At 39.4% G+C, this 23,076-nt stretch overlaps 1 protein-coding gene across 3 annotated transcripts in view; it reads right to left on the bottom strand.

The window, feature by feature from the left end:
* The window catches only part of RTCA (RNA 3'-terminal phosphate cyclase), a 28,431-nt gene extending 5,795 nt beyond the window's left edge, over nucleotides 1-22,636 (bottom strand). The window contains exons 1-9 of one of the 3 annotated variants that reach the window (XM_055340906.1): nucleotides 22,477-22,636; nucleotides 22,275-22,375; nucleotides 20,009-20,152; nucleotides 16,548-16,671; nucleotides 13,301-13,359; nucleotides 11,558-11,699; nucleotides 10,854-10,978; nucleotides 8,504-8,562; nucleotides 759-853 (exon numbers count right to left, since the gene is read on the bottom strand). In XM_055340906.1, the coding sequence (XP_055196881.1) occupies nucleotides 759-853; nucleotides 8,504-8,562; nucleotides 10,854-10,978; nucleotides 11,558-11,699; nucleotides 13,301-13,359; nucleotides 16,548-16,671; nucleotides 20,009-20,152; nucleotides 22,275-22,375; nucleotides 22,477-22,521 (894 nt within the window). In that variant the 5' untranslated portion in view covers nucleotides 22,522-22,636. Of the gene's footprint in view, nucleotides 1-758; nucleotides 854-8,503; nucleotides 8,563-10,853; nucleotides 10,979-11,557; nucleotides 11,700-13,300; nucleotides 13,360-16,547; nucleotides 16,672-20,008; nucleotides 20,232-22,274; nucleotides 22,376-22,476 lie in introns of those variants that run through there. The other 2 variants (XM_055340907.1, XM_055340908.1) reach the window with 2 other exon arrangements.
* Nucleotides 22,637-23,076: the final 440 nt, after the last annotated feature.

Genomic DNA, 23,076 nt, shown 5'->3' with positions numbered 1-23,076 from the left:
TGTGAGTTGTTTGTACAACAATGCTTCTATTTTTACAGATGGTATGTAAGCTGTGAGACTGGACAAAACAACTGAGGGAGTGAACACAGATAAAGAGGCATGAGACTCAGCCTACGGATTCTCCAAAATTTAGAAGTTGATGAGTTGAAAACAATAGTAATATCAAACTAGCAAGAGACTAGAATACACGCCCAAGGAAAAAGAAAGATAATAATGTTTCAGAGACGGGTGCCTGGGTGGCTCAGTGGGTTAAGCATACAATTCTTGATTTCTGCTCATGTCATGATCTCAGGGTTATGACACTGAACCCCATGTCAGGCTCCATCTTGGGCATATGGTCTGCTTAAGGTTCTCTCTCCTTTTCCCTCTGTATCCTCCCCACTCCACAAAATTTAAAAATTAAAAAAAGAAAGCAAGTGAGGAAAGTATTTCAAGAAAAAAGAGTGATCACGTGGGCCAAATGCTGTAGCCAGGTCAAGATGAACACTGAAATCTGAGGAATGTAATTCCAGAATATTTAAAAACTGGCTGAACTAAGCCAATCAATGATTAAAATTTATATTCATTCTGGGGTACCTAGCTGGCTCAGCTGGAGAAGCATGTGACTCTGGATTGCAAGGTCTTGAGTTCAAGCCCCACATGGGGTAGAGAGATTAATTTAAATAAATAAAAAAACTTAAGATAAAATTTATAGTCAATCTAATTACCAAATATTCAAATTTAATGTTCAAAGGTTTTTATACTAAAAGAGTCATTACCTGGTCTTGCAAATACTCATCGACAGCACCACCATGTCTAAGATTTGCTAATAGCATTTCAGCAGCTTCAATTCCAACCTTGTCTGCATTTACACCTATAACAGACATAATGCAAAAAAACGAAGTTAATTATGAAGAGACAAAAAGTTGAAATAACATGTCCCAGTTAGCACCGGTATAACATTTTTTAGGCCTCTGAACTCACCCAACAGAACAGAACTTTTAGATCTTAAAGTATATTCAATCTTCGAGAGCTTAGCACATACAAATAATTTATATCTTTAAATAAACCCAGTAGAGGAAAAAACAGGCTGCTTTGGACCTGTTTTAAAAATACCAGTTATGAGGGGCACCTGGATGGGTACAGTTGGTTAAGTGTCTGACTTTTAGTTTTGCTCAGGTCCTGGGATTGAGCCCTGCATGGGGCTCTGCACTCAGCATGGGAGTCTGCTTGAGATTCTCATTCTCTCTCTCTCTCTCTCCCTCCCTCCGCCCTTTCTGCTTGTGTGCTCTCTTTCAAAACAAATCTTAAAAAAATAAAAGTACTAATTATGAAACCAATTTATAACTAAGTGATGACCCCATAATACTATGCCTCAACTTCAAAATTTTAAATTTGCAATTTATACGTGTTATAATTAGTCTGTAGGTAATTCCATTAGAATTGATTTTTTTTTAAGATTTTATTTATTTATTCATGACAGACAGAGATGGAGCGAGAGAGACAGAGACACAGGCAGAGGGAGAAGCAGGCTCCATGCAGGGAGCCTGACGTGGGACTCAATGCCGGGTCTCCAGGATCACACCCCGGGCTGAAGGTGGCGCTAAACTGCTGGGCCACTGGGGCTGCCCTAAAGGATTTTTTTTTTAAGTTAAAGAATTAAGTTTCATCTAAGAGCAGATAAAATTCTCATATCAGGGGTGCCTGGGTGGCTCTGTGGTTGAGTGTCTTGCCTTCGGCTCCGGTCATGATTCCTGAGTCCTGGGACTGAGCCCCATATCAGGCTCCCTAAGCTTTTCCCTCTGCCTGCAGCTCCCCTTGCTTGTGTTCTCTGTCAAATAAATAATAAATAAAAATCTAAAAAAATTCCTCACATCAAATATTATAATTTTTTTTTATTCCTTCATGACAGAGAGAGAGAGAGAGAGAGAGAGAGAGAGAGGCAGAGACACAGGCAGGCAGAGGGAGAAGCAGGCTCCATGCAGGGAGCCCGACGCAGGATTCGATCCTGGGTCTCCGGGATCACACCATGGGCAGAAGGTGGCGCCAAATTGCTGGGCCACTGGGGCTGCCCAAAATTTTATTTCTTTAGATTTAAACAGGTATTATCTTATTTTGAAAATAAGAATATTTATCCCCATGCCTACTCCTTGCCTCTCCACACATACACCCCAAATCTTCATATAATGCTGACTACAAAATAAGTCTGTCAAAAGTAGTGGAATGTCAAATGTTTCTTTTTTTTTTTTTCTTTTAAAGATTTTATTTATCTATTCATGAGAGACACAGAGAGAAAGAAAGGCAGAAACATAGGCAGAGGGAGAAGCAGGATCCATGCTGGGAGCCCGATGTGGGAATTGATCAAAGGACCCCAGGACCCCACCCTGGGCCGAAGGGAGACGCTAAACTGCTGAGCCATCCAGGGATCCCCCAAATGCTTCTATTTTTTAAAGATTTATTTATTTATTTGTGAGGGGGTGAAGGAGGAGGGGCGGAGGGACAGGAGAGGGAGAGAGAATCCTCAAGCAGGCTCCCTACTAAGCACAGACCCTGACATGTGCTGGATCCCAGAACCCTGATATCATGACCTGACCTGAAATCAAGAGTCAGCCACTTAATTGACTGAGCCACCCAGGCGCCCCTCAAATGATTCTTTTGAATTATTTACTTTAAACTAAAAGAAGTCCCTGGCTACAAATAAAAAGGTCTTTTAAGGTATGAGACTGTGGTTAGTTTTTATTTCTATTTTATATGTGGAAATCCATTTGATTATATATATGCCTTGGTAAGATTTCCTAGAAAAGGGGGATTTTCAAAATTTTAATGGTTTTTCCTTACAGCAGTTATTATAATTATCTTTACAACATCAGTCAGTCAAGTACATGACTAAATGAGGTGGTTTGGAACATGTGGTATGAATCTCAACTACTCAGCCTCTTCTGTTTCCTCTTCCAAGTGGAGATGGAAATGGAGATAATACATAAGCTGCAAAGTTGTTAAAGAAATTAGAGATAATATTTATAAAACATATATTACCATGACTGGTTCATAATAAGCTAGTAATAATAGTTAATACTGAGTATCTAGTATGTGTGTCTCACACTAAGTAACAGGAACTGGTTCCTCGGGATGCCTGGGTGGCTCAGTGGTTGAGTGCCTGCCGTTGGCTCAGGTTGTGATCCCAGGGTCCTGGGATTGAATCCTGAATCAGGCACCCCATAGGGAGCCTGTTTCTTCCTCTGCCTATGTCTCTGCCTCTCTCTCTGTGTCTCTTCATGAATAAATAAATACAATCTTAAAAAAAAAAAAGGAACTGGTTTCTTTGCTAAGACGATATAAAGAAATACTCATATATTGGAGAATCAGAGGATAAGCAGGTAAGCTCTAAGGTATAAACTATATTCCCAGTGAAAGTTCGCAAAGGAAAATATTATAGGTCCTAGAACAATGAAGGTCCCATGAACAAGAAGGTTTCATGGAGCATAAAGGACTCAAGTGAGTGCTGGAAAACGGCTAAAATTTGATGGAGGATGAGGTAGAAGGAAAGAATTCCTGGTTTGGCCGTATTAGAGAAGAGGAAATGTACTAAGGTTTCTCTGCCAAATGACAAAGTGTTTTCCAGAGCCACTCACATTCCCTCTGACCCAGTGGCCCCGATAGTGAATAATGGTATGAATGTATCTATATCATTACCAGTTATTAGTAAAGGTCTGTGGCAACTGAACAAAATGAAGTATATATGAGAAATCTGCTTATTGGTACTATGTTCTAAACAAAAGAGCAAAATCCTAACTTCCTCTGAAATTTTCATGCTTTTCTAACGGACAAATAATCTTCTGGTATTTTGGATATTTCTTAAAAAGGTCTCAATACTGATGGTTTATAATCCAGCAAATTAAAATGAATATTCAATGATTTGGGTACCTTCTAGCTTATTGAAAGGACAATACTATAAAAAGGTTATTAGATTAATAAGGCCAAAGGATTGACTCTAGGACATCAGAGAGATGCCATGAATTAGCGCATATATATATATATATAGCATATACCTACATATACTGAAGGAGGGAAGTAAAGTGCTTGTTCTAACCTAAGCAATTTCCACACACTGATAACAGGGACTGATTAATCAGAGTGTACCTTAGCTGACTGTTTTGCTACTACAGTAAAGTAACTAACTGAGGGGCCTCTGGTGGGCTCAGTTGGTAGACTCTTAATTTCAGTTCAGGTTATGATCTCAGAGTCTTGAGATAGGAGCCCCATGTTGGAGCCCAGCATGGAGCCTGCTTAAGATTCTCTCTATCTCTCTCCCCCCATGCTTAAATAGTCTATTAAAAAAAAAAGTTAAAAAAATGTTTAAAGAACACAACTAACTGAAAGACAAGAGTGGGCAAAGAATACATAACAATGTAAAGACAAAATATATCCTGTCCATACTGCAATCATATAAAGTTGGAAGGGATCCTCATACACAGACAGTGGTCTGATCTCATGTATCAGAAAAGGAAAGCCCCCAGCTGCCATGCAGGATACTGGCAGACATAGGACTACACTGCCTCCATCTAAAGTCCCAGGACTCTCAAACAGAACAAAACCTCGCCTTTGTTACAAGATCAAAGAATGTTATAGCTGGAAGGACTTGAGAGATTCTCTAGGCTAATTCTCTTACTCAACAGATAAAGAAACTAAGATCAAAATGGTTTTAGTGACTGTGACAGTGACAAACATGACTAGTTCCAGGTTATTGCTTCCACCACAAATGACGCATGAACAAACAGCTAATGTTGCTTCTTGTAGTAACTCTTAGACATTAGGATTCAGGGTCTGGTAATTTTCCAGTTAATTTCAATCAGAAATGAAAGGGGACCTCTTCCCCAGCAGAAATGAAGGGGGACAATGGAAGCTACAACATTCTCTCTGATATCCTTAATATATTCTACCTAGATGGAGAGATAAGACCCCATGCTGCCTTGACATTTGCTAATGACATCTCATTTGACATCTGTGCCAACAGGAAACAAGGGAGAGCACCAGCAGGAGCCACTCTGAGTAAGAATGTTGCCCTATCATCTATTCCCTCCTACTATACTAACTCTAAAGATAAGTTTTATGTACCCTGAAACCATGTTATCCAAAGGCAACTTCAAAGTAAAAATGGTCTCACATGACAAAGTAAGAAAAAAAGTGTTGATGGAATACTAGAAATTTTTTCAGAGCTGGCCAGCAACGTATATCCTAGGTACTGCTAGCAGTAACAGAGTACTGGTTGCTTTATACAATCTCAATGCAACATATCTAAAACTATCATCTACTCTGGCAAATGAGTTCAACCTCCTATATCACAAGTTGTTAATGTTTCTAGTTACCAGAGCTAGAAATGTAGGTCATTCTTCCCATTGCCATTCTAACTTTCTATATGCAACTGGTCACCACATACCTACTCTCCCTCCTAATATCCTTGCTATTGGTACTCTCCACTCTAACTCGAGTCACTGCTTTCGTTTGTATAGGCCCTTACCACTTCTGACCTGAACAGCTACAAAAGTCTTGTCCTCCTGCCTCCAATACGGTTTTCCTCTAATCCTCCATTTATCTATCAGAATTACCTTTCGAAAGATCTGACATTATATTCCTCCTTAAAATCTTTATTTTTGTGATGAAACCCTTTACATGGCCTATGAAGTCTTTCAAAATCTTGCATCTCTCAACCTCTCTAACCTCATCTGCACTTTCCCACTCCAGATCCTACACACATCACAGAGTTGTAGCTGCCCAAAGAACACACTACTCTTTTTTTTTTTTAAGATTTTATTTATTTATTCATGACAGACACAGAGGGAGAGAGAGAGAGGCAGAGACACAGGCAGGGGGAGAAGCAGGCTCCATGTAGGGAGCCCGACATGGGACTCGATTCCAGATCTCCAGGATCACACCCTGGGCTGAAGGCAACGCTAAATTGCTGAGCCACCTGGGCTGCCCCACACTACTCTTTTATGTCAGCACTATCCTGTGTCCTTCCTCCTTAGCTCACTGTAACATCTGGCTAATTTCCACTTTTTTTTTTTAATTTTTATTTATTTATGATAGTCACACAGAATGAGAGAGAGAGGCAGAGACATAGGCAGAGGGAGAAGCAGGCTCCATGCACCGGGAGCCTGACGTGGGAGTCAATCCTGGGTCTCCAGGATCGCGCCCCTGGGCCAAAGGCAGGCGCTAAACCGCTGCGCCACCCAGGGATCCCTACTTTTTTTTTTTTTTTTTTAAAGATTTTATTTATTCATGAGAGACACAGAGAGGAAGAGAGAGAAGCAGGCTCCCTTTGGGGAGCCTGATTCAGGACTCAATCCCAGGACCCTGGGATCATGACCTGAGCCAAAGGCAGATGCTCAACTGCTGAGCCACCCAGGTGTCCCTGGCTAATTTGTACTAATCTACAGAACCCACTGGAGGATTGCTGAATGGCAGAAGCCAGATTTCGGGTCAACTGGCCCCCAAAGCTGAATTAGCTGTTCTTCCCCTGTGTTCCTATGATACCCTGGGAATACCAAAATCATTGCCTCTTCTGTCTCCTCTGCCATACTAAGCCAGGAAACACGAGTGGCTCTCACATCTGTGACCCTAGTATATACTACCTGGCACATGGTGGTACCCAATGAATTCATTCTACTCAATGTCTGCATGTCTGCCCAGCACTCATTACTTACATGGGCTCCTGGTCTCTATTTTATATTTTGCATTACCTTTGCTTTCTCTAGACTGTTAGGCTCACTATCACTATCCACAATGATGCTTCACTAGACCTAACAAGTAATCAGTGTACTCTAAATGTTTATTTTTGGTCATTACTTCTTGAACTTCATTATACCTCACAAGTATCCGGTGAGCTAATTAAAACAGATCTTTGGGTCCACTTCCAGAGATTCTAATTTAGGAGGTATGAAATGAACCCCCAAACTTGTATTTAAAACAAACTCCCAGATGATGCTGATATGTTGGCTATCCAAACAAGAAATCCAACTAGAAGTCACCTCAATGGCAAAAGTAACTTCAAATATTAACAATCAGATGTACACACATATCTCCTCTCCTAAATATATTAAATCTTAACTACATTTCCCTTTCATAAAAATATTCAGTTTCTGGGACACTTAGGTGGCTCAGCAGTTGAGTATCTGCCTTTGGCTCAGAGGGTGATCCCGGGATCCAGGATCGAGTCCCACATTGGGATCCTTGCAGGGAGCCTGCTTCTCTTCTGCCTGTGTCTCTGCCTCTCTCTCTGTGTGTCTCTCATGAATAAATAAATAAAATCTTTTAAAAAATTCAGTTTTCTGAAACCACCAATATAATGACTGATGCAGGGAAGAGTCACCAATAGACGCTAAAACCATTGAATGAAAGTTGTATACGAATAAGATAATCAGGGATCCCTGGGTGGCGCAGCGGTTTGGCGCCTGCCTTTGGCCCAGGGCGTGATCCTGGAGACCCGGGATCGAATCCCACATCAGGCTCCTGGTGCATGGAGCCTGCTTCTCCCTCTGCCTGTGTCTCTGGCCCTCTCTCTCTCTCTCTCTCTCTCTCTGTGTGTGTGACTATCATAAATAAGTAAAAAAAAAAAAAAAGGAATAAGATAATCAGATGGTCTCAAAGTACTAACCCAGATGACTTATTACTTATACAAAAGGAAAGTATTTATAGCGGACAGACCTGGAGGACACTACTTTAACCAACTGATCACAGTTAGCTTTACCAATAAAGGACAAACTGACATTATCATCAACCCTGCTGTGGTAAAATGGAATGTACACAGTCACCTATTCCTACTAAAAATGTTTCACCAGAAGATATCTAATCATGAGACAACCAGACAAATCCAAATTGTAGGAAATCCAATGAGAAAATAACTGGACTTTTCAAAATGTCAGTATCATGAGAGAAAAAGAATGGTGAAACTATTCTGTAGCAGGAAAGAAACTAAACAGACATGACCAACTGTTGTAAGTGCTCAAAAAACAACAACAACAACCCACAAACAAGCCCCACTGCTCTAAAAAATATTTTAGAGGGAACTGGTTATATCAGAATATAAGAGACAAATTCTTTGGGTGTAAAATGGTACTGTGATTACATAGGTATTGCTCTTTGGACATCCATGCTGCAGTATTCAAGGGTGAGATGTCCTATCTGCAACTTATATTGAAATAGTTCAAAAACACACAAACTTGTAGCTAAAAGTTCACTACTGGTAAACCTTAGAGAACAGTATATGGATGTTCATTGGTCATTCAACTTTTTCATAAGTTTGAGATTTTTCAAAGTATAAAGTCAGGAGAAAGGCTGAAATTTTAACTGACTATATTTTTTTAATTTTAATTTTTTATTTATTTTTTAATTAATTTATTAACTGACTATAAAACAGAATCAGTTAATCATATTCTTTTACACTTGCTACACTCTAGTCCTGACAGATAATTAAAAAATTTTACGTTACCACTAGAAATTGTGGACCCCCTTCATTTATCTGTACCTCGTTTACCAAGCGATGATCCAGCAAACAAACAGCCAGTGGATGTCTCAGCAATAATGCTATATAAGAAAAAAAGAAGTATTACTATCTATGCTATAAATATTCTAAAATTACATGCAAATGCAAGACAGTGGAATAGTGACTATTAAGTACATAGGATTAGATCTAGTATATTGCAAAAGTGAAATTCTTTATACAAAGAGCAGCATGATTAACATTCTCCAGCTTCATGAGGGCATTAGTATTCTTCACTTCCAACAAGAAGTCACACTAGATTCTAATCCATTCACAGGTAAGGGAATGGCTCTTCTAGAAGTTTTGTCATCCACACTAAATGATACCATTTCTACTTTACCATAAATATTCTATGAGGGGCACCTGAGTGGCTCAGTCGGTTGAGTATCCAACTCTTGAATTTGGCTCAGGTCATAATCTCAGGGTTGTGAGATAGAGCCCCGCATGGGGCTCTGCGCTCAGGTCAGAGTCTGCTTGGGATCTCTCTCTCCCTCTGCCCCTCCCTCCACTCACACTCTCTCTCCCTCTTCCTCTCTCTCTAAAATAAATAATTTTTAAAAATCTTCAATAAAAATTAAAAATACGAAGGGTTTTATAATTATCTAAAATGAAAAGGTCTTTTTATGTGTTCAAACTTAAGTGACCAACTTAATATAGACTGCTATAATACTTAGGATGTTATCCATAAACCTCAAGGAAACCACAAAACTAAAACTTTGATACACAGAAGATAAAAGACCAAGAGAAAGAACATTACCAAAAGTCATCAATCACAAGGGGAGCAAGAAAAGAAGAAACAGGACTACAAAAACACCCAGAAAACAATTAACAAAATGGTACTATCTATCAATAATTGCAATAGCCAATAGCAACTCAAGTGTCCATAACAGATGAATGGCTAAAGATGTGGTACATATACACACAATAGAGTATTTCTCAGCCATAAAAAAGAATGAGGTTTTACCATTTGTGACAACATGGGTGGACCTAGAAAGCAACAGACTAAGTGTCAGACAGAGAAAGACAAATACCACACAATTCTACTTATACATGGAATCTAAAAAACAAAACAAACACACAAACAGACCCACAGATATAGAACAAAATGATGGTTGCCAGAGGGGAAGGGATGGGAGATGGGCAAGATAAGTGAAGAGAATGGGAGATTCAGGCTTCCAGTTTTGTAGAGTAAGTCTACAAGGATGAAAGGTACAGATAGGGAATATAGTCAGTGGTATTATAATGGTATTGTAAGGTGACAGATGGAAGATACACTTGTGATAAGCAAAACAGAACATTGTCAATTCACTATACCACACACCTGAAATTAATCTAACAGTGTATGTCAACTATACTTCAATAAAAAAAGAAAAAAATCTTTCTACAGAAATGTTTGGTTTGGTTTACAGTTTTTAGGTAGTATTAGCAAATGAACATGCATTTAAACCCTTTAATAGGGGATCCCTGGGTGGCGCAGCGGTTTAGCGCCTGCCTTTGGCCCAGGGCACGATCCTGGAGTCCCGGGATCGAATCCCGCGTCGGGCACCCTGCATGGAGCCTGCTTCTCCCTCTGCCTGTGTCTCTGCCTCTCTCTCTCTCTCTCTGTGATGACTATAATAAATAAATAAAATAAAAAAATAAATAAACCCTTTAATAGAAACTCTGAAAACGAGGCTTTTTATCCACAAGAGATACTCAAAAGATCAATTGAAGCATTTTATATTTTTTTTAGCTTTTTTTTTTTTAATTTATTTATTTGAGAGAGAGAGAGAGCATGGGTGAAGAGCATGAGCAGGAGGAGAGACAGAGGGAGAAAGAGAAGCAGACTCCACTGAGCATGGAGCCTGACATGGGATTCGATTTCAGGACCTCAAGATCAAGACCTAAGCTGAAGGCAGATGCTTAACTGATTGAGCCACCCAGGCACCCCAAGCATTTTTATATTTAAATCAGTAATTCCTAATTAAATTAATGTAATTCTTTTCTAAATAGACCTTTGCCTATCTAATATTTACATGTAAATGGACTTCACAGTTGAGGTATAGAAAAACAACTGGAAATATTTCTCTCAGGATCAGCTTCAAAGGCTAACTTCTGATTAGCTTAAGACTGAAAAGACTCTTACAATGTAAGAAAAAGCAAACCATCCTTAGGAAAAAAATTCAGAATAAAATAATCATTTTAATTCATCATACTGTTGTTTTAGGTAGGAATGTCCTTAAAAATATGCATTTTTAGAACTGTAATACTTAAAAAAACCACAAATCTTTAATTCAAACAGAATAATTATTTCAGAGCTCTCAATCAGTATCCAGGAAAAAGTGTATTGTCTCACATTATTCCATTCCCATTGCCAAAGGCTTGGTCTTTAGGTTCCTGAACAGGCTGGATGTTAACATACAGATCCCTAATCTCCTTTCTGATGCATCTTACAGCTGCCGCTGCCATATCTTTTGCTACCTATTTTGGCAAGACAGAAAAATAAGAATAAAATAAGTTAATAATTATTTTGACAATTGTTTTCAAGCCTTCAAAGAAACATAATTAGTAACTTTTACATGCATTATATAAAAACTAGATTTTCAAGAGTAAAGAGCATAAATGTTTACAAAAAAATTTTTAATGAAAATATTAAAAAATTAAGTGCTTTAGGGGTACCTAGCTGGCTCAATTGGTAGAGCATGCAACTCTTTTTTTTTTTCTTTTTAAGATTTTATTTATTTACTTGAGAGAGAGAGAACAGATGGAGAAGGAGAAGCAGATTTCCCTCTGAGCAGAGAGCCTGATGCTACAGGGCTTAATCCCAAAATGCTGAGATTAAGACCTGAGCCAAAGGCTCAGATGTTTAACCAATTGAGTCACCCAGGCATCCCATGGAGTGGAGCATGCAACTCTTGATCTCGGGGTTTTAAGTTCTAGCTCCATATTGAGCACAGAGCAAACTTAAAAATAAGATCTTAAAAAAATTAAGTGCTTTTAATAATTTCAAAATTTTGATGACATAATACCAAGACCCACATAAACTTCCAGACAACTTACTTTAAATGGTAAAACACCAGCAACAAAAGCTCTTCCGTATATCTTAGTCACAGAACCACGGTCAGTTAAATTGATTGGGTTCAACTGTTTAACTGGTGACATTCGGACAATCACTTCACCACCCCCTTTTGGGTAGTAGCCTCTATAAAAAGTATGACAAATACTCACATAAACTGATTGTAACAAAAATAAAGCTAAACATTTACAATAAAATAACCTGTGAATGATATCCAAACATATAATTCATGTTCCAAATTTCTAAGTAATAGTGTCCAATATGGTAATCACAAACTACATGTGACTATTTAAATTTAAATTTAATTTAAAACTCAGCTCCCCAGTCACACTGGCCACATTTCAAATGCTCAGTAGTCATGTGTGGCTAGTGACTACTATATTGGACAGACGGGGCATTTCCCTCAATGCAGAAAGTTCTTTTTGACAGTGCTGTTTTTGAATTTAAGCTCCTTGATAGCAGAACTTTGTCTATTTTGTTGCTGCTATATTGCAGTGCCCTAAAACAATGTCTGGTAAGTAGGAGGTACTCAGTAAATATATGACGAATATTTAAGTAACTGGACACTAACAAAAAATTTTTTTTTCTAACAAAATTTTAACTCCAATATTGTCATTTGTTTTATGGAAGATGCTGGGAACATAAAGATGAGAGTAACAGTGCTCCTATCCACAAGGAGCTCCCCATCCAATCAAGAGATGGTTCTATAAGCAACCTACTAGAAGACATCAGACTGTAAAAAAGACTACAAGAGAGATGCAAATATGAATTCCAATTGAGATATACCCATGGACAATTCACACAAGAAATTATAAGTCACAAAAAATTTTTTTAATTAAAAAATAAAAGAAATTACTAGTTACATTTTGAAAAAAATATAGGACTTCCAGTTTTTAAGAAAGGAGGGGAGGAAAAACATAAAGAAATGAAAGCCCAGAGGCACAAAGTACGGTTAAAGAGCAAGTCAACACATTAGAATGCATGGGGGCAAGGGAAGGGACTGATGCTAGAAAGGTAAACTGGAACAGGATTGCAGCACACTTAAATGCCACACCAAGAAATCTGGCCTTGTTATCATGTGACAGAAGGGAAGGCTTGAAGAGAAATAATCTGAATGTCCAATGTGTTTCTTAGGAAAATAATTCTGCATGCACTGTAGAGGAAAATCCCTTTTATGACCCTGTAGTGCCTAGTCCAGTTGTTTGCACAGAGAAAGTACTCCATCTTTGCTGAGCATGGATAACACTCGATATGAAGGTCCCCTCAGTGTAGCAATTCCCTTAAAAATATTTCTCCCTAAAAACAAGCAAATAGCATATCTATCTGCTTTTAAGATCCCATGCCCCTGCCACTTACTGTTTTTAAGCACAAAGCATAATTATTTCCTATAAATTGTATTTCCTACAATTCTTTTCTTTTCTTTTCTTTTTATTTTTATTTTAATTTATGATAGTCACAGAGACAGAGAGGCAGAGACACAGGCAGAGGGAGAAGTAGGCTCCATGCATCGGGAGCCCGACGTGGGATTCGATCCCGGGTCTCCAGGATCGCGCCCTGGGCCAAAGGCAGGCGCCAAACCACTGCGCCACCCAGGGATCCCTATTTCCTACAATTATTTTCTAATTATTACAAGAAGTAGTAGGTTCCAGAATAATTCTCTAAGGTCTAATTCCCCACTATTTTAAGTATAAATAGTGGGCCAAAGGGTTAACAAATAAGTAACTTACCTCATCTTAATGTCACAATTAAATTGGAAACCAAATTTTTCCACAATTGGCTTGAAAACCTGAAACATCAGTTTATTGTTACTTTAACCATAAATATTCAGTGATTCAACAAGCATATTTATTAAACAAAAGTGCTCTGCACTGAGCTAGTACGTAAAAATGTGTAGGCTAGTTCTGTTTTTCAAATAAAATAACCAATAGGTAAACTAAAAGTTTAACATTTAATTAATCAGGGCTGTCTAATAAAAAAAAATGTCAGAACTCAGGATACTTGATCTTAGTAGTTATTTTACTCCACACAATAATATATCCTAACCTTTCAGTAATATAACGCATAAGAAATTAGAGGATATTAGTGAACAGCATTCCATTCTGCCTTCTCAATTTTTTAAAGTTTTATTTACTTATTTGAGAGAGAGAAAAAGAGAGAGAGAGAGAGAACATCAATAGGGAAAGGACAGAAGGAGAGGGAGAGAGAGAATCCCAGGCAGGTTCCATGCACAGCATGGAGCCCAACATGGGGCTCAATCCCATGATCCTGAAATCATGATCTGAGCCAAAATCAAGATTTGGACTTTCAACTAACTGAGCCAACTAGGCATCCCTGCCTTCTCAATTCTTTTATACATTGAACCCTCACTGCACATACAATGTTTACCCTCATTTTTTCCATCTAATGTTATAAACAGAAGCATTTTTCCTGACATCCTAAAAGTCTTTCTAAACTATATTTAAATAACTGTATGACATTCTAGCATAATAACTTATTCAACCATTCTCTAAGTTTTCATTTTTATGTAATTATATATTATGTAATGATTACTATATAAATGCTCTGCTCAAATACCTTTAACATTTATCTTTTGCTGCAGTCTGTAATATTTAATTAGGTTCATTTCCTGAGACTAAGTTTCATTACAAATCCTATCAAAGTAGATTTTAAAAGACTGTACCATCCAGGGGACCCTGGGTGGCTCAGTTGGTTGAGCATCCAACTCTTGATTTTGGATCAGGTCACATTCTCAAGGTTGTGAGATCAAGCCATCTGTTAAGCTCCATGCTGGGTGTGAGGTGTGAACGTGCTTAAGATTCTCTCTCCCTCTCCTTCTGCCCCTCCCCACCCCCACCAAGCTCTCCCTCTAAAAAAAATTTTTTTAAAAGATTATACTATGTATTAAAATGGTAAAAAATTAAATATCAAGTGTTGGAGAGAAGCAGAATAGCTAAAACTATATACAGAGCTGGTGAAAATGCAAAACAATGCAGCCACATTGGATACCAAAACAATCTGGCAGTATGCCACAATGTTAGATATATACTTACTATTACCAGCAATCCCTCTCCTTGAACTTATCCAAAAGAAATGAAAACTTATGTTCACGTAAAAAACCTGTAAATAAATGTTAATAGTGACATTTCCATATTGCCAAAAACTGGAAACAGTCCAAATGTCCTTCAAACAGATGAATGGCTTAACATACTGGGACATCCATATAATAGAATACTACTTAGCTTTTATTGCTAAAACAAGTCACAGAGATGAATCTCAAACATATTATGGTAAGTGGAAAAAAAAAGACGCAGAAAGCTGCATACAATATTATTCCTTTATGTGGCATTCAGAGAAAAAAGGTAAGAACTATTATACAAGACAGAGCAGTAGTTGCCGAGGGCCAGGGCATGGGACTGACTACACAGAGTACAAGGGAATTTTTTTACAGTAATTCTGTATCTTGATGGTGGTGGCTGGCTTGCAACTATGTGTCAAAAATCATGGGACTGTACACTAAAAAGATGAATTTTGCTATAATTAAACCATAAAAAACTTGGAGGAAAAAAAAAGACACCATTTTTCTCTCCTACTAACTGTATAAGCACACTTAATCATTTTCAAAATTTACAGTCAAAATATGGTACTTAAATTTTTTTAATTTTATCTTTGTTGAGAAAAGAACACTTGGGCAGCCCCAGTGGTGCAGCAGTTTAGCGCCGCCTACAGCCCCAGGGCGTGATCCTGGAGACCTGGGATCGAGTCCCACATCGGGCTCCCTGCAAGGAGCCTGCTTCTCCCTCTGCCTGTGTCTCTGCCTCTCCCTCTCTCTCTGTGTTGCTCATGAATAAATAAATAAAATCTTTTAAAAAAAAGAACACTTAACATGAGCTCTACCTTTTTAACAAAATTTTAAGTGCATAATATACTGTTGACTATATGTAAATGTTGTACAGACCTCTACAGCTTACTCATCTTGCCTAAATGAAATTTTATGCCTGTTGATTAATAACTCTTTATTCCCCCTTCCCTCTACCCCATCCTACTCTTTGAGTCTATGGATTTGATTACTTTAAATATCTCATAAAAGTGGAATTAAACTAGTACTTGTCTTCATGTGACTGGTTATTTCATTTAGCATAATGTCCTCAAGGTTCATTCATATTGTCAAATATTCTAGAATGTCTTTTTTTTTAAGTATGTATTCATGTATATATGTATGATGTATGTATGTATTTATTTATGACATAGAAAGGCAGAGGGAGAAGCAGGACCCCAGGATCACAACCTGAGTCTAACGCACTTAATCAGAGCCACTCTGGCACCCTACAATGTCTTTTTTAAGGCTGAATAGTATTCCACTGTATGTATATGCTCCATTTTCTTTATCCATTCATCAACAGACATTTAGATTGTTTTCCCACCTTGACTATTATGAATAGTACTGCAATGAACATGGGAATGCTAATATCTCTTCAAGACCCTGATTTCAATCCTTTTGGGTAAATACTCAAAAGAGGATTTCTGGGTCATATGGTAGTTTTATTTTTAATTTTTTGAGGAATCTTCAGTCTTCCTTAGTGGCTGCACCATTTTGCATTTCTACTAACAGTATGCAAGGGTTCCAATTTCTCAACATCCTCACCAACTCTTATCAAACACAATGTTTAATTCTCTAATTTTTTCTTCCAAATCATAATTCTGATATTTATAAATTACTGATTTATGGAAGTAATATAATTTCTGTAACAATTATACTTGAGGTTTTAAAATAATTCACTATGAACACTGTTCAAAATACAACACAAAATCTAAAAGTAAACACAATCCCTTACCCTTTCCCACAACAGAACTAGACACCATAAAGAAATAAACAGGTATGTACACAAACAACTCAGGGTATATTAAATAGAGAATGGAGATTCAGAAGAATATATGAGGTCATCTTAGTTCATCAACAACAACAAAAGCCCTTACCATGGCTGTGTAATCAATTTGTGGTGCCATTTCAGCATTCGTTCCACCTTTTAAACGTAGTTCTGATGGAGAAGCAGCAAAGAGAACACAGGGCATTGAGACCTGCATCAAGAGGCACACACTCCTAAAGAGAAGGCAAAACAGGGTTAGCTGCATTTTCTTTTTAAAGTCTCAAGAACATGGTATTACTACACATCACCATCAGCTGAGGCATAGACAACTGGGAAAACAGGTATATATCCTCAAGTCTAAAGTTTAAAAACACCCCATTAAAAAGGGGGGCCATACCTGACTAGATCTGTTAGTAGAGCATGCAACTCTTGATCTGGGGGTCATGAGGTTGAGCCCCACACTGGAAGAAGTGCTTACTTTAAGAAAAAAAAAAACCCCACCCCACCTAACTAAGAAAATCCAGAATCTTAAAGACAGAATTTCCATAATAGAAGGAACTAGCCTTAAATGATCAGCAAATCTAAGTTTGAATTCAATACATTAGTTCTGTGATCTTTAACTCACAAAGTAAAAAAAAGAATTTTTAAAAAATAAAATTATTTTTAAGTTTTTATAAAAGGATTTCTGAGAGTGCAATTTTGAACATGTATTTAATACTGTCAAAGTCTAAAAATATAGCATAGGAAATAGAATCAATTAAATTGTATTAACTTTTTGTACAATAACAGATAGTTATACACACAGAAGTCAAAGTCTAGAAATACTTAAATAATTACATCTGAATCTTTCCCAGGCATAGGCATTGTTCAAGGCATTGTATCAAGTTAAGATACAGTGCTTACTATCATGGAGTTTATGATCTGATAAAATAGTATTTTACAAAGACTGATAGCTGAATATTTTACTTGGAACTAATCTGTAACTTATCTCTGTTTGGTCATTAGAGTAAAATAATGTGAGAAACTATGAGAAATAATTCTAGAATATGAAGTATTTTATAAAATGAAACACTTGGTCAGATTTTCTAAGTAAGCTGTCGCATTCATATACAGATTGTAATATAGATTTGACATAGCCTATAATACCAAGACAGACCTTCACTTAACATTCTCATGGTAGCAATGTATATGTGTTGAAATAAACAGTCTATCACTGATAATGCATTTCATTAATTTACTAAACATTTACAGACTGCATAAAGTGTTAGGTAGTATAAGAGAAAACATATACAATATAATCCCTGTTCTTAAGGAATCAAGCAAGTGAGGAGCAAGTGAAAAAACTCGGAAATGTTCAGTTTACAGTAAACCATAAGGTAAAAACTACTGAACTTCTCAGTGTTTATTTCCTCTGAGGAACCCAACATTTTTTTTTTAAAGATTTTATTTATTTATTCATGAGAATGCACAGAGGGGAGAGAGAGAGAGGCAGAGACACAGGCAGAGGGAGAAGCAGGCTTCATGCAGGGAGCCCGACGTGGGACTCGATCCAGGGTCTCCAGGATCACACCCTGGGCTGCAGGCGCGCTAAACCGCTAAGCCACCAGGGCTGCCCGGAACCCAACATTTAAAGTGTTCTCCCACTGCCCCAAATAAAATCAGACTGTATGAACAGTAAAAAAGACCTTAGGGGTACCTGGATGGTTCAACTGGTTAAGCATCTACCTTTGGCTCAGATCATGATCCCAGGGTCCTGGGATAGAGCCCTGAGTTGGGCTCCCTGCTCACTGGGGAGCCTGCCTCTCCCTCTCCCCCTGGCCCTCCCCACTGCTCACTTGTGTGCTCTCTCTGGATCTCTCATAAATTAAATAAATAAACAAACAAACAAACTTAAAAAAAAAAAGAGGGGTGCCTGGGTGGCTCAGTCAGTCTGCCTTCAGCTCAGGTCATGATCCCAGGGTTCTGGGATCGAGCCCAATGTTGTGCTCTGTGCTCAGAGGGGAGCCTGCCTCTCCCTTCCTCTGCCTGCCAGTTCCCTGTTTGTGCTCTTTCTGTCAAATAAAGAAATTAAATCTTAAAAAAAAAAAAGAAAGAAAATCTTAATTTTGGTAGAGTAAGAAATTGCAAAAACAAAGGTAGACATCTAAGAAAACACATGGTACTATAATCATAGTTAAGGATACAAATGTTAGAATGTGAATAAGTAAGGTATGTTCTCTTGCTGGGAAAAAGCTTGGCTTAGTCTCCTGAACAGAGCTGCATTCGCAACTTTAAATTAATTTCCCATACAGTCTAGTGGATTAGAAGCCATAAACCCTACATTCTAATCTAATTCTGTCCTTGATTCCATGATGTTAGGTAAATCACTTGACCCAGGATGTTAGGTCTTTATTCTCTCATTCACAAAGTGGAGGAAGGATTGGAAATACATGGTTTCTATTTTCTCTCTTGCAACTTCAAAATTCTATTGTTTCAATTTTTAGATAGTTGGTTAATTATAACTTCCCCCCTTTTAGTACAGAAGAATACCCCAAATAATGTACTGACTACAAAGATACCTCAAAATTCTTTAATCCCCTCGAAAGTTCTCACTTGGCAAACCTCACTTTAGGCCTAGTAGCAAGCCCCTTTTCAGAGGTCTACTCATAGCATCACTCAAGTCTCAATTACCACTAAACATTACCTTTAAAAAAAAAAAAAGATTTTATTTATTTGAGAGAGAGAGCAAGAGAGCAAGAGCAAGGGGGAGGGGCAGAGGGAGAAGGTGAATCAGACTCCCTGCTGAGCAGGCTGGATCCCAGGACCCCAGGACCATGACCTGAGGGAACGGCAGACACTTAACCAACTGAGACATCCAGCACCCCACTCAACATTTTCATAAACTAATCAAAATCTATTTAAAAAGTTTCTGAAACAAACTGGCACCAGATTTACATTACTAGGTTATTTTATCAAATTTCCTAGTAAATGGATAAGATTTTGGTAAAAACAATATGGTTTACAATAGCAATCAGCCAAATAACCCAGAAAACACAAAAAGTACTCACATGTGTTATCAACAAAAGGAAGAATTCTTGGAAAAGGATAAAGTCTCAATTTAATTGTTAAATATCCATTTTCCAAAGGGCGGAAAAGCCCCAAGATCATATCTAACCATTTCTAAACAGGATAGCATAATCATCTATTAAAAGACAACAAAATACCTAGACTAAAAGTAGAATGGCCCATAATCAGCTGCAAGCTAAGAATTAAATATGCTACATACAATGCAAAAACTACCTACTCTTACTAGAGTGTAGATTTCATCATTTTCCAATACTGTTTTCATATAATAAAAAGAAACAAATGCACTATACTATACACAAAATTCTAGGTAGCTATAATTGATAAGCAATTAGATCCCCAAAACTACATAATCTCTATCCCAGAAAGATTAGTGTTTCATTTCCATTTTAAAATTGAGGAAACTAAAGCCCAAAGAGGTTAAGCAACTTGCCTAGTAATGATAGTACCAGTACCCGAACCCTTACTCTAAAGCCCATACTTACATGGAACGTAAGTGACACATACCCTGCTGTCTTGGTATCTGCTGTGTGGATTCCACCTTTAATCTTCTCTGGTGTAAATATTATTTCCGTTGAGCCGATTTCTGCCCCCTCCAGTTGCCCATCACACAAATCTCGAATCATTTCCAGTCCAGATAAATGTTGAGGCCTTCAGGTCATAATACTGCATCAAAACGTGTGCATTCAGACTGCCTATATCCCCATTACTTTATGACCCATTTATGAAACTGCAATGGCAAGAAAAGAGCAAGGTCCAACCACAACAAGTGCTATATCTTCAGTATCAGAGCTTCTTTTGGGTTTTTATGTACCTTGACTACCTGCTTAGAGGTACTACTTTGAGGGTTCTTTCCAAACCACTTACTTTAGCTAAAAACACCTACAATGATGCATTGTTGCAAATGAGAAGTATGCAAAGAGGAAAACTGAAAAAACTATCCCAATACTACCAATCTCACTTACATGTCATTGAATGATGTATAGTACCTGTTATGGGATGATTGCATTCCTCTAAAATTCTTATGTTGAAAAAAATAAATAAATAAATAAAATAAAATAAAATAAAATAAAATAAAATAAAATTCTTATGTTGAAGCCCTAACCCCTAGTACCTCAGAATGTGACTGTATTTAGAGTTAGGGCTTTTATTATTTTATTTTATATTTTATATTTATTTTATTTTATTTTACTTTATTTTATTTTATTTTATTTTGAGTTAGGGCTTTTAAAGAGGTGATTAAGTTAAAAAGAGATAAGGGACAGCTGGCTGCCTCTACCAGCAGAACATGGGACTCATGATCTTGGGGTTGTAAATTCAATCCCCATGGTGGGTATAGATTACTTAAAAATAGAATATTAAAAAAAAAAAGAGAGAGAGGCAGTTAGGGTAAGCCCTAATCCATTGTCTGTGGTGTCTTTACAAAAAGAGGCGATCTGGACATACAGAGACATCAGGGGTACACATGCACAGAAGGATGACCATGTGAAGTGGCAGCAAGAGAGAGGCCATCTCCAAGCCAAGGAGAAACCCGGAAAGAATTTTCCCGAATGGCACTAAGAGGAAACCAACCCTGCCAGCACCTTGATCTTGGACCTGCAGGCTTCAGAACAATGAGAAAATAAATTTGTTGCTTAGGCTACCCAGTCTATGGCATTTTGTTATGGCAGCTCTGGCAAACTAATGAAGTACCTAAAACAGCCTTAATGAACTGGATTTTCCTATTGGTGAAACTGCTGCAAAAAACTGCTCTGACTAAGGTAATGTTCACAAACATCAATAATTGCCTTTTAATGACTCCAAAATGGGATGTGGATAAAATAAAAGACGAAGAGATTGCTGATCTATTACAATGTCCAAAGGAATCAGTTTGGCTTCAACCTGGGTGCCCTGATAACAGGCACAGATACCTGGACCTTAGCCAGTGACACGCCTAGCTTCCCAGACAGAAGAAACAAGGTCAAGTGTCAACGTCTTTACCCGTCCACAGCTGGTAATTCTGATTGTACTCCTAACATCTTAGAGGTCTGAATGAAAGCTAGAATAACACCTCTCAGGATCCCTTCTTTTTTTTTTTTTTTCCAGGATCCCTTCTTGAGCTATGATTCTAAAAGGCGCAGCGGCAGAGAATACACTGGTTAAAAAAGCGGCGTTTTGCCCGGATCCATCTCACTCGCTGCCGCAACCTCTCCAGGTACTTGGAATGCCCAATAACGTGAGAAAACATTTCAAGTGACCGCTCATCAGGAAGCTAGAGAACTCTAAGAAACTCTAGAAAAAACGTGGGTCTTGGCAGCCCGAGTAGCTCAGCGGTTTAGCGCCGCCTGTGGCGCAAGGCGTGATCCTGGACACGCAGGATCGAGTCCCACGTCGGGCTCCCTGCAGGAGCCTGCTTCTCCCTCTGCCTGTGTCTCTGCCTCTCTCTGTGTGTCTCTCATGAATAAATAAATGAAATCTTAAAAAAAAAAAAAAAAAACCACGTAGGTCTGTTTTCTCAACTTGCCCCTCGAGGCCTTCAAGGCCGCACAGTCCCGACTACCGCTAACGGCCCGGGCAGGAGCTTGGTCCCCCGGGGCTCTGGGCCCGGCTTCAGATCCCTCAACCTTGGGGCCGAGATCCTGCAAGCACCACCACCCCGGCTCTCAATGCCCCCGCCACACAGCGCGACCCCAACCGCAGGCCCCAAGCACGCAGCCGGTCCCCGGTCCCCGCCTTCAGCGAGCCCCACCCCCGTCCCCCTTCCCCCGTCCCCACCCCCAGCGCCCCGATTCACCTCAGGCCCGGCGTGCTGCGGCCGGCTCGTATCTTCTGTACCCTCAAGGGGAGGCCCAGGAGGCAGCTCAGGGCTGTAGACACCCTCAGGATCTGGCCGCCCTGCCAAGGGTGCGGGTGCGAGAAGAGGGAGAAGACCGCGTCAGACAGGGACGCACGCCTCCCTAGCGGAGTCCTGCAGCGCCACCGGGCCACTCACTCACCCCTTCCATGATCCCGCCGTCCACCTCCACCCGCTGCCCCGCCATCGGGGGCGCCCCGGGGCCCGGCCCGCAGCGACAAAGCCTCGGCCGGAGTGGAAGGAAGAGACGCTCGGCCCGGCCCCACAGCTCCGACGCTTCCGTCCGCGCTGGGGGTCGCCGGATGCGGCGGAAACTCAGAGGCCGCACCGGCGCCCGGAAAACCGGAAGCAGCGGAAACCAACCCGGACACTCAGCGCTGGGAACCGGGATCGCCCGGGCCGGCGGCAGTGCGCGTGCGCGGGCGGACCCAGCTGTGCTTAAAGACGCGGTGCGGGGGAAAATTGCGTCCAATCCGACGCTCGCGGGAGATGGGGGGCGGCCTGGGGAAGGGGGGGTCCCCGGGGCACGTAAGGGAACGTGTCGCTGGAAAACATGCGGCGTGGAGAAACCCTACGTTCCAACTCTAAGTGGATTCTCCAGCTGTCTCGCAGGCTTCTGCAAACGTGTGTTTCTGTTTTCTCAAGGATCCTGCCGTGTCCAGAGCTGCAGCTGCAAGAAAGGTCTGGATCCTGCAATAAACCGACCACCATCTCTCTGGTCGGGCTTGCTTTCTCTGCAGGC

This window comes from Nyctereutes procyonoides, unplaced genomic scaffold (assembly GCF_905146905.1).
Source record: "Nyctereutes procyonoides isolate TBG_1078 unplaced genomic scaffold, NYPRO_anot_genome, whole genome shotgun sequence".
NCBI classification, from domain to species: domain Eukaryota; kingdom Metazoa; phylum Chordata; class Mammalia; order Carnivora; family Canidae; genus Nyctereutes; species Nyctereutes procyonoides.
Note: the sequence above shows the minus strand (reverse complement) of the source record. Positions and strands in the feature narration are given on the sequence as shown.